At 44.4% G+C, this 12,455-nt stretch overlaps 1 protein-coding gene across 1 annotated transcript in view; it reads left to right on the forward strand.

Moving 5' to 3' along the window:
• Positions 1-12,455, forward strand: part of notch1b (notch receptor 1b) — a 51,643-nt gene that overhangs the window by 19,134 nt on the left and 20,054 nt on the right. The window contains exons 5-15 of the mRNA XM_080466877.1: positions 536-658; positions 1,319-1,552; positions 2,454-2,609; positions 2,904-3,089; positions 3,656-3,769; positions 7,340-7,453; positions 7,573-7,806; positions 7,882-7,992; positions 10,204-10,396; positions 11,451-11,596; positions 11,680-11,793. Of these exons, the coding sequence (XP_080323003.1) occupies positions 536-658; positions 1,319-1,552; positions 2,454-2,609; positions 2,904-3,089; positions 3,656-3,769; positions 7,340-7,453; positions 7,573-7,806; positions 7,882-7,992; positions 10,204-10,396; positions 11,451-11,596; positions 11,680-11,793 (1,725 nt within the window). The remainder of the gene's footprint in view (positions 1-535; positions 659-1,318; positions 1,553-2,453; positions 2,610-2,903; positions 3,090-3,655; positions 3,770-7,339; positions 7,454-7,572; positions 7,807-7,881; positions 7,993-10,203; positions 10,397-11,450; positions 11,597-11,679; positions 11,794-12,455) is intronic.

Genomic DNA, 12,455 nt, shown 5'->3' on the forward strand with positions numbered 1-12,455 from the left:
GTCACTCAAAGGCGAGTTTAGGAGAGATAAAGCTACAGGTGGAGTGGACTTACCTTTAGAAAGACAGTACTACACTTTACAATGACTCTACATGTGTCATATGAAAATGTGTCTGTGCATCAAATGACTTTCATTTTGCTGAAAAATCTGCAGTTCATTAAACTTTTTAACTACATTCAGCTTCATCAGTAGTATGGCGACCTTTGAGTAAGTAGCTGGTGTAACTTGGAGCCGTTACTTTGCATTTTACATCAGCGTGGTGCCACTTGCGCAGTCCAGCGGTTGCCTCTTGTGCAACAGAGTAAATGTTATTGCATGGTGAGCGAGCCACAGACCTCAAGAGGGCACAGCTGCTTTCTTTTCCTGGGAAGGAAAAGACAGTTGACCGCATTTAACTGTAGAGAGGTTTCATGCCCTTTGTTGTAGCTGGGAGACTTGTGTTCAAACCATGAGAAACTCAAGTCCCTGAATTAAAAAACCCAGCGCTGAAGGGAACGATCAGAACATGTTGTTGATATTTCCCTCGTTGTTTCAGGTTTTACAGGGAAAAACTGCAATCACAACATCGATGACTGTCCGGGTCACGAATGCCAGAACGGAGGGACCTGTGTGGATGGAGTCAACACGTACAACTGCCAGTGCAAGCCAGAGTTCACAGGTATGTGCGTGTGTGTGTGTAATCATGTTTGTATGTATAATTTTTACTTGTGCCTACCAAAATTGTGTGTGTTGTACAGAACTTGATGTGCTTGTGTGCATATAGTTTGTATGTATGTGATATACGTTTTGTGCGTGAGTACAAGGACCTTTAAAAGTCTTTGTCCTTCCCTCCACCTCAGGTTTTGCCTCGCAGTCACTATGGTTAAGGGCAATTTGCTCTTCGTCAGTAAAGGCGTCATCGAAGTCCTGTGATGTTGTTTGTAATCATGGACCAATATAAAAGTGCTACTTAGTGTAATAAAGGCTGTGTAGCTCATAAGACAGACCAGACTGAAATTAGAGAGCCTGCCAGTCCACACTGAGGGTAGTACAAACCCGGAGTTTAAGCCAATTATCTATTGTGGCTGGAGAGAGAAATGCAACTGAGAGGGAAGTGAAGAATTACACATTTACAGGTCCGTGTAGTCAACTCCAGATGCCTATATGCACACATGAATCTTTTCATTTTCATTCAAATGTGACCATGCACAAATCAAAGTATGCATACGTTTCATTACAGACGCACATATGATTATGCACACACAAGTGCAATTACACAAATTAAGATACACTGAACTTAAGATACACTGAACGCTTTGGTTCCCGGCCCCCCCCCCAGGTCAGCTCTGCACAGAGGACGTCGACGAGTGCCAGCTCATGCCCAACGCGTGCCAGAACGGCGGCACGTGCCACAACACATACGGCAGCTACCAGTGCGTGTGCGTGAACGGCTGGACAGGGGACGACTGCAGCGAGAACATCGACGACTGCGCGAGCGCCGCCTGCTACCACGGCTCCACCTGTCACGACCGCATCGCCTCGTTCTTCTGCGAATGTCCACATGGACGCACAGGTAAGACGCGGTATTTTGGATGGAGAGTAACACAACACCAATACGCTTAAGTTCTCTTGCTTCTTTACAAGATATTTTGAGGAAAATGCTTCATATCTACTCCACTACAGATAATTTTTTTTTCTATTTAATAATTTTTTGCAGGTAGTTTTTAAGATACCTTAATTGTCTTTTCTTAGAATGTATTGAGATGAAATATACAGGCAAAGAAAGGAATAATGATACTTTCATGTCAAAACAGTGACGTGCAACTTGTTTATATGTAACAGTCTGAATATTACATGTACCTAACACTTTACTGTAATGTACATTTTAATTATATTTTCAATGGAGGAATCGTATTCATATGTGGTTGTTGACACTTCCATTAAATTAAAAGATGTCAGTATCACTTTATCGCTGCAAATAGCAGTTAAAGTCCTAAATCAGCTACTTTTCTCTTCATCTTGAATTCTGAATTTGATTCCTATTCAAATTGGTAGAATATGAAATCCTATTGTTTTCAGTTCTTTTCAGTTCACAGTTTGTTATTGTTTGCCTATTTTCCAATGTTTTGAGAGGGATCTTGAACGTAGAGGAACTAACTAACTAATGAAAGACTTGTCATTATTCAGTTTATTAGCACTGGAATCCGATACATTCATTGTTTTTGTGAAGTTGCCCTGACTGCAAAACTGCAATGAGAAAATTTTTCTGCAGAACACAGTTTGATATGAAGGTTACAGAAACAAGGAGGAAACCATGTAAATTCCTGAGACCCTGCAGGGCCTGTTGTTTAGGTTTAACACTCCTTTCTGCTCTGGATCGGAGTACTGCGCTTGATGGTAGTTGTTGATCGTACGGTCTTGTTGAAGTAGAGCCCAGTGTAGTGAAGTTAACCTGAGTGCGTCGTCTCCTGCAGGCCTGCTCTGCCAGCTGGACGACGCCTGCATCAGCAACCCGTGTCAGAAGGGCTCCAACTGTGACACCAACCCGGTCAGCGGAACCCACTTCTGCACCTGCCCCTCGGGGTACATCGGGGCTTCCTGTGATCAGGACATCGACGAGTGCTCGCTGGGTAAAAGTCACACTACCACACAAGCATCATGTTCCTCTTCACACAAGCCTAAATGCAATGTTGTTCCCTCCTGTTATTATGGATAATCTGGTACCTATAATTGCTGTAAATACCACCTTTCGGGGCATTATCGCTGTAATCACACAATTAAGGCTGTGGTCTAGCTTTGTCAAACAACACTAAACCTCCTGTTTTTCCAGGTCTTCACAGCAAAACTGCTGCTTTGTTGGGTCTTCACGTACACGGAGGCCTGCTAAAGAGAGTGAAATTAAGGCCAATGATCTGTTCCAACAGGTTCCAACCCATGTGAGCACGCGGGGAAATGCATCAACACAAAGGGCTCGTTCCAATGTAAGTGCCTGCGGGGGTACGTGGGGCCACGCTGCGAGCTGGACATCAACGAGTGCATGTCCAACCCCTGTCTGAATGAAGCCACCTGTCTGGACAAGATTGGAGGCTTCCACTGTATCTGCATGCCAGGTGAGTCTTTGGATTTCTTTTATCTTCACAAAAATTCTTAATCTGACTTGATTTTTGCAGCTTTCAGCATTTATCCTATTGCATTATGAATCGATGCAACTTCTGGCCACAGAAATAAGGCTAGCTTTCAGTAGAGCATCATGCTGCATTTAGCTGGTGGACACCAAAATAACAGCTAATTTTATAGAAAGAAATTACATTTAATGTTTTGCATTTTGTCAGGGGTGTCAAAAATGGGGCCACAAATTTCAATTGTAAAAGTTTTTCATTGTTGTGGCGCAGAGTATAGGTGATGAAAATGTCTGTGTTTTCACAAAATACGGGTTTGGCGGACCGGTGTGGAGCCTCTTGCGGGCCGGTTTAGGCCCACGGGCCTCATGTTTTGACACCCCTGACCTGGAAGCTTTGGAAGTCTGTTGTCTTGTTACTGTTTCCTATCAGTGTACAATTTTAATCCCTGATGAGAATAGCAGCATTTCTGTAGCAGCAGTGTGAAAATGCCTCCATCTGTGTCTAACCACTCCACCCCTCCTCACCCCTCTGGTCCTCCCTTGCTAATTGGCCAGGCTATGAGGGGGAGTTCTGCGAGATCGATACGGACGAGTGCGCCAACAGCCCTTGCCTCAACAACGGCAAGTGTATCGACAAGATCAACGCCTTCCACTGCCAGTGCCCCACAGGTGAGAGGGGAGAGGGGGTTGGGGGGTGGGGGGGGGGGGGGGGGGGGGGGGGGGGGGGGGGGGGGGGGGGGGGTGGAGGAGGAGGGAAGGGAGACGGCGGGATGGGGCCAGGGGCCACGGAGGTCGATCTCTCTCCTCTCTCTTTTCTGTCTCTATCTTGTTCCCGCTCTTTCTAGTCTCCACCACATACACACAAACACCTCTGTGGACAGCAGCTAATCCAAGCCCTGAGGCGGGCTTACCAGGGCCCGGGCAGCCCGGCACAGACGCAGCAGCCCAGGAGGAGACTCTAAATAAAAAAAAAAAGAAAGAAAGAAATAGGGAGAGGCTTGAGGAAGTTAGAACTTTTTAAACAAGTTTCTAATCCCTTTTATCAAGTGTGATGATTGAGCAGAAACTAGTGGATCTGAGCGAGACTTTTGATGGCGACTGGAAACAAGAGAGGAGGGCTGAGAATACCAGGCTTCGTAAAATGACATTTATTGTAACGTGGTGGTGAATGAGTTGGTTGTTGGGCATCTTTTGAAGCATTTTCTGCATAGAAATGCTATTGGAGTTGTACTGTTTGGACAAGAGGTTTTGATGTTTTGTTCAAAAGTGGAGGAATTCAACTATTAAATCTAAAAGAGAGAAAGCAATAAAAGGAAGGTTCTTGAAACTCCTCAAATGTTTTTTTTTTTTATTTTTTTGAGGAGGGGGTGGTGTTTTGAATTCTTTCATCGTGATTATTGAGGTGGAAGTGATAGCTAAACCCAGAGTCGGCGTATCAAAGGCGGCCCGGTTTGGGGAGAAGAAGGAATTCTCCTGATGTGAAGACAAGAAAGGAAGAAGAAACGACAGAAAGAAAGAGAGACAGAAAAGAAATCCCAACAAGGAAGCTGTGGAATTAATGGAGCGGGGGAACAAGAGTGAACACAAGAGCTTAACGCCTAAGAGAAACTCAGTGTGTGCGACAGTGAGCGAGGGTTATGTGAGGAAGCGGCACAAAGTGGTGGTGAAAGTGTTTTTTTTTTTTTTAAAGGTGGGGGGGGGGGGAGTACGGGGGGGGATTTGGTGTTTGAGACGCACAGACCGTTATGCAGAAGCAGGAAGGGGTAAGGGAGGGGGGGGGTAGTTTAACCGCACTGCTTGAGATGTAAATTTGTCCCTGTTGCGAGCCAGGCCCGAGGCGAGGGTCCCCTCCTTTTCATTTCTGTACATGGAATAGCCATGGAAACCCTGCTGAGAGCCATTGAAATGTCTCATTCCAGCAGTCTGGGGATAAAAATCCCTCTCTCTGGTTGTGGAGGTGTGTGATGTGACCCCCCCCCCCCTTCAAAGTGCATGCTTTTGCATTTCACCTTTTGTGTGTGCATGCATATGTGTGCATCTGGGTAAGAAATTCTTTGACAGACCGGAGGGGCCCCGGGGGGCGGGATGTGGTGGTGGGGGTGTTCTGATTGTAGACAGTGTAGTGTTTTTGAGGCACTGTAACTGAACTGTGAAGAAGGATCATTTCCTAGTGAAGAGACAGTTTGTGCAGCTCAGGTTTCTTCTAATAGCACATAAGCTGTCCTTCCTCCTCTGTCTGTACTGCTGAATGTCAACTTTTTATTCTTTTTCCTCTGATGTTGAATGTTTTCTGGATTCTTTACGTCATTGTTCAAATGAGGTGAAGTCTTGAGTTTTTGAGGATGCAAGTTGCAGTGACTTACTGTAACTAAGTTATACACACGTCTATAGATTTAGCATTGTGTTTATTGGACTGTGTTGTGTTAAATACTTGTTGTAATTCTTCCTGAATTCACAGGGCAACATTTCATAAAATAATGGAATACAAAGCTTAATAGATTGGCTTGAGGCCACTGGAATAAAAAAGGTGTTTATCCTAAGAAAATTTCAGTTTCAGTTTCCTTGTAAATAATGTCTAAAATGACATCTTTTTACAGAGGGGCAGGAGCCCATGTTGTAAAGAAAAATCTGAAAAGCGACAGTCAGAGCCAACAAAGGAGCAAAACCTAAATGATCAATTTCAAAATCCAGAAATAACGTTTTTGGTTATTCTTGTGTTTTTTGTGAATTTTCAAGAAAATATGTAGTACTGGAAATAAAATCTATGTCTAAATAATATAAGTAAAATTACTAGTCGCTCACTCTTTTTGCAAGCCAGCCCAAATATTCCACATTGCAAATGCATCCCTCTGTAATAAAATGTCACAATAAGAGGAAATTCAACATAGAGGAACAGGAAATGCTAATCTAAAGAACCAAATCAGTGAAACGTTTTGCAGGCAGAAACCACAAAAAATGCTAACTTTGGGATCATTTATAAAAATAGATCATCATTGCGGTGGTGCTACAATAATAAACCCTCTAGTTTTTGACTCAGAAATCTTCAGTAAAAGTGTCTTACTACTACTTTTAACCTTTTAGATGTTTTTCTTCTATATATTCCCATAAAAAAAACGTTGAATTTATGCATTTATTCACAGCCTATTTAAATATAAATGGCGTAAACTCAAAACTAAAACTAAAGCACTTGTCTCATTGATTTGCTCTATAATTCAGAGTGACTGGGAATCGCAAACATCCTCTCCATGCTCGCGTGTCCACACTTTAGTGATCACATCGTATGGGATGGGCTCTAAGTGGTAAAGAAGATGAATTGATTCCCGCTCACAGCTCATTCAGAAATTACTGAATGGTTTGAGCAAATTCCCCTTGATGAAGGGACAGAGATGTCCTCGCTGGATTAGTTTTTTTTGTTTTTTATGTTAAATCACCTGTGTGTTCCTGTCACAGGAAAATGTAAAGTGGGGGTCTTTATCTCTTCATCGGAAACATCTCACTCGTCATTGCGCTGTGACAGAGGATAGACGAGTATTTGAGCTGGGAATAACTACGCGAAATAAGAGAAAGCCTGCTGGTTAGTTTTGAATAAAAGGCAGTTTGAATAGTGGAGGGTCAAAGGTCATGCCGGCTGCTTTTTTGGAGGCGTGCGGGAGAGGGGGGGGGTAGCGAGGGAGGATGGGTGAAAGCAAAACGGGAGAATGCACATTGTGATGGAAAAGTTTTGGGGGACAAAGGAGGCAACAGGCTTGGTTTGGCGCTGCGTCGAGCAGACAGTCCCTCCTTTGTCTCTCACCCCTTGGTCAGGAGGCCTCGCAACTTTCATTCTTCCCTCGTTCCCCCCCCCCCCCCCCCCCCCCCCCCCCCCTCTTTAAACGAATCCCCCCCCCTCCACCCACTACTCTGTCCCCCTGTCCCTTTTGGAGCTTTGCTGAAAAGAAGTGAAAAGGGAAAATGGAGAGCTTGTAGTGTTGCACAGTTGTTAATTAACATGCAGATTTCTGATTTGTTCGGAGCTCTTATAGCATGAGCTCAGGATTATGAGAGGGTTTGAAATGGTGAGAACACAGTAGCCATGTCTGTACACACTCACACACGGGTGCGCGCGCGCGCGCGCACACACACACACACACACACACACACACACACACACACACACACACACACACACACACACACACACACACACACATGCACACATGCACACATGCACACAATGACAGCCTCTTGTTGTTCTTCCAGGCTTCACTGGGAACCTCTGCCAGATCGACATCGACGAGTGTGCCAGCACGCCCTGCAAAAATGGCGCCAAGTGCACAGACGGACCCAACAAGTACACCTGTGATTGCACTGAAGGTACACAAGCATCTAGAAAGGAGAAAAAAAAAACCCAAAGGGCAATAACAACTAGAGAAATGCATGAGTTATTGTCAAGTAATTGCGTGAAGACAAATGAGAACGTTGTTATTTCCAAGGTTACTCCGGGAGGCACTGTGAGACGGACATCAACGAGTGTTACTCGGACCCCTGCCACTACGGCACCTGCGTGGATGGCCTGGCCTCCTTCAGCTGCCACTGCAAGCCCGGCTTCACGGGCCGGCTGTGCGAGACCAACATCAACGAGTGCCTGAGTCAGCCGTGCAGGAACGGAGGAACCTGCCAGGACCGGGAGAACGCCTACATCTGCAGCTGCCCAAAAGGAACCACAGGTACGCACAGTCAGAGGCGAGTCTGAGCGATTCTCCGGAGTCTGCGGTCACTGAGAAAACTCTTCCTCCTTCCAGGAGTCAACTGCGAGGTCAACATCGACGACTGCAAGAGCAATCCCTGTGACTACGGGACCTGCATCGACAAGATCAATGGCTACGAGTGCGCCTGTGAACCGGGATACACTGGTAAAGAGCCTGACGTGTGGAGCTGAACGGTCATGTTATTACACACTGCACACATAGCCGATAACTCAATTTAGTCGTCAAAGAAGAAAGAGAAAGAGCAGTTTAGGGAAAAGTATAGTTACGAGGCAGTTACGAGGCAGAAAATGTGTAAAGAGCACAGGTTGCTGAAAAAAGCCAATAGTCCCCATTTTTATAATTTGCAAATCTGCAACTGTTGCTACTCTGGAACCATGATTAGACGGGCATCATCATATGTTCATTCATGTCGAGCTAAAGCCAATATGGACCTATGGATGTGGTCTGTTGTGTAGAATCCTCCCATTTCTAAATTAGCGTCTTCACTGTAATTTATAAGATGTTCAGCTTTACAGTACAAAATTAACTATTGGATTTCCTATAACTGTCATATACTTACAGAGGCTGTGATTTGTAATCAAACCGCAGTTAGGGAGGGTTCTTTAACCTCCCAGCATGCCTCAGTCCCTTTAATTTCCAAGAAATAATTATAAAAAAAAGAGGGGTTTAAATAGTAGCACACACATTTTTAGCAAGAATGAAAGAAAACTGTTATGAAAAAAAAGCATTACACTACATTATTAAAGTCATAATGTGACAATATCTCAATCAAACCATCTGATCTAGCCACACGAGCAAATGGCAAGATGATAAAGCATAGTGGCCAATCCAAGGAAAGATGGGCAAGAGAAAGACACTGAAACTGCTTGTTTTAGATCACTTTGAAACTTGCCTGCTGTGTAAAGAATCAGTATAGGAGCCAGTATAAATATCATATTAAGCATATTGTATATTCCAAACCACACCTCGAACCTGAGTTTACGTCTCATTTGTCATAAATACGGCATCTTTCTTCTGCTCTTTTGCTGTACTTGTGAACTACTGCATGTATTTTTTCCATCATTGAGTAAGTTTTTCTTTTTAAGTTACAGTATATTTCTAATATGACCAGCCAAACAACTGAACAAAAGTGTGATTTATAATCTGGTGAATAAGGTAATAAATCCCCTTTAATGATACTGAACATTTAATAATATCATTTTTGGACAAATCTTTCCTCTCAGTTCTATTAAAACTGTGTTGGTAAGTTCAACATTTTGCTGCTGACAAAACAGATAAAGATCAGAAAATGTAAATCAAGTAAAAAAAAAAAAAAAAGCGTAAATTGAGCATAACTTTTTCAAATGAAACAAAGAAAGTCTTACAGCACAATTGGCATTTCAAAGAAAACTAAATTTAAACATCTACAAAACAGTTTATCCATCCCTGGTATCTGACAGTAGTGAAGGCAGATTACACCCTGGTCAGATTGCCAGTCCATCACAGACATACAGTAAGTGTACACACTCACATACTACCAGCAATGTATCGTCACCAGTTGACCATAAACACGTGCTTTTGTACTTTCGGTGGAAAATTTGGGAACATCGTCAAGATAAACACCTTGGAACTTGGAAACTCCACACAGAAAAGCCCCTTTGGCCATGATTTCAATCAGGGTCGTGGTCAATCTGAGGCTGTGTGGTCCAATCACAGGAAAGAACATTTGTAGCAAACTTTTCTTTAGAGCAAGAGCTCTAATTCTAATATATCTCAGGATATGTTTATCCAAAAGAAGATGAACTCTCTGTGTTACAAGTGTCTAAGGTAGAGGACTGGAGGCACGTTGATGGTGCAGGCGGAGGTCCTGACGGGGGGAGGGTGACAGATGGTGAGCGAGCGAGCACGCTCCTCTGAGGCCCGACCGGTGTCACTTTCCCGCTCCACCCTGTCCCCAACCTGCTGCTGTTAGGACACGCAAGCTGCCCTCCCTCACACAGAGAGCGGACACACACTTGGGCCCGCAGCGTCACCGGGGATTTCGGCAGGAGAAAAGATTCCCTGAAAGATTCCTGAAAGTTGAGCTTTTAAAAGCTTGGAAGCCGGTCCCTGCTTTAAAGCTAAATGGGCCGCCTTTATGCTATGCGTGGCACCGGCCTGAATGGCGTCAACGCTTCAAGTGGCCGACAAAGGGCGACTTTAAACCCCTTATAGTTGCGGAAATTGATACATTCACTGCACATGGATATAGAGCTCATTGTGTGGTGCCTTTGTGTGAAGGAAGAAAAGTTGTATATTTAAAAAAAAAAAAGAAGATACATCTTATTAGTTATCATGTGATCTGATGCCAGGAAGTAAAGTCAGGTGTCTCTCCAGGTACCATGTGCAGCATCAACATCGACGAGTGCGCCATCAACCCGTGCCACAACGGCGGAACCTGCATCGACGGCATCAACGGCTTCACCTGCGTGTGCCCGGAGGGTTACCATGACAACACCTGCTTCTCGCAGGTCAACGAGTGTCTCAGCAATCCCTGCATCCACGGGCACTGCGAGGACAAGGTCAACGGGTGAGACAGACGGCAAAGTACTCCAAGACTAAAGTAAAAAATGTCTTGAGGGGGGGGGCTTTATTTAAGTCAAAGGGTATTGTCTTTCATAACCAGCAAGCAAATCAAAAAATAAAACAACCTTGCAAAGTGTATGCAGCCCTCTTATTACTATAAAGAGAGAAATAATTAGTTTTCATTAAACGTTGGAAGGAGACCGAGTTTGATTGATGAGATCATTTTGTACTGGATGGTTTTAAAGTATTTAAACACATTTTGATACTCAGTGTGTAATATGTGGACTGAGTATTTTAAAGGAAACTGCATAGGCAAAAAGCTTCTGGTGCAGATGTACTCGGGTGTGCCCAAGTTCACTAATGTGACTTTAATGGCGGTTAATCTGCATGCAGAGTACAGAGCAAGGTTCAAAAGGAATGTGCTTCATCTCCTGATTATTCACAGGTGGCGTTTCAGGCTTAATGTCAAGAAGATCAGTCATCAACCATTCGCTTTATGAACCAGGAAACACCTTTATCTGAGATCAGCCAGAACATTATGATCAGTGAAGTGAATAAGACTGACTATCTCTCTGTCATGACACCGTTAGTGGATGGTATAGGGCTGCAAGTCAACAGAATCAAAGTTTGATGGGTTTGACTTGGGAAAAATGAGAAACCATTGGGAATTTGAGGAAGGCCAGAAATGTATATGTGGAGTTATCACTGTCATAACTCCCGAAAAGGGAGAGTGCCTGCTTCTGAGCCATTTAATTGTGGGAGAACTCTGTTCTGCACCCTTGAAATGATAAGAAACCACATTGCCATAAACTGAAAACACGCTCTTACTGGGTCAGTTATACATTTGCTTTTATTTACCTCCAAAAAGTACCACCAAAGCTCTGACCACGCCTCAGTTTACCACCAACACACAATATTCACATGAAAAAAGCAGCTGCTTCAATCTGAAAATAAAATTTCAACACTTTGGCTGGAGTGATCAATGTTTGTGCCAGACATATAGTGGCACCCTTTTTTTTGTTGAATATCACTGAGGTTTTTCCATTTGTGGTTTTCAGCTACAAATGCCTGTGTGACTCCGGCTGGAGCGGCCAGAACTGCGACATCAACAACAACGAGTGCGAATCCAACCCGTGTATGAATGGCGGCACCTGCAAGGACATGACCAGCGGATACGTGTGCACCTGTCGCATGGGCTTCACAGGTCAGCGTCGACCCGCTCAGCGTGCCATCCAAAACCGTACTCCGCTCTACAAGCGTGTGAATAATCGTCTGCTCTCCACACAGGACCGAACTGCCAGACCAACATCAACGAGTGCGCCTCCAACCCTTGCCTCAACCAGGGGACCTGCATCGACGACGTCGCTGGCTACAAGTGCAACTGCATCCTGCCTTACACGGGTATGAAAATATTATTGTAAATATTTGATCCGCCCATGCTTTGGCCTGGTGTTCTGGCATTTCCGTTCCTGGGGACAGTTTCCACACGGCGTCCTTTAAGTTTCTGGGCAGAGGGGAAAAATGTGCGCGGGATGAAATAACTGTTGAGTAAAGTTCAGCTGCAAGACTTCCTCAGGGCTCAAATACACTAAACCTCTGACTCACTCTGCTCCTCTGTGATACACAAGCATCCCCGATGAGGGCTGGGAGCTATTTTCATGTCATCCCACTTAATATTTGTCCAAACAGATAATAATGGAAAGGCTAAGGGCCCATTTTCTTGCATTTGTTCATGTATTTTTTTTTGGGGGGGGAATCCACAGGACTTTGAATAGTAAAAGGCTCCCGCTTGTGTTGGGGTGGGAACAGGGTGTTTGACACATTTCCTGTTCGCCTGCTTCCTGTCTCACAGAAAAGCAAATGGCTTCACAATGGCCGGAAACTGGAGCCGGCTTCCTGTACAAGCCGTGTATTGTGGAAACAGATAGGAAAATGTCTCCGCAGGCCTCAGATACTGACAGAACCTGGCTAAAATCTTCTGATAGGACTGACTGAAAGATGGTGCAGTGTCCTTTTGGGCAGGGCTTCTCGAAGTTCATGACTCTAGCATGATATCATAGAGT

This window comes from Lipophrys pholis, assembly GCF_963383615.2.
Source record: "Lipophrys pholis genome assembly, chromosome: 7".
Taxonomy (NCBI): domain Eukaryota; kingdom Metazoa; phylum Chordata; class Actinopteri; order Blenniiformes; family Blenniidae; genus Lipophrys; species Lipophrys pholis.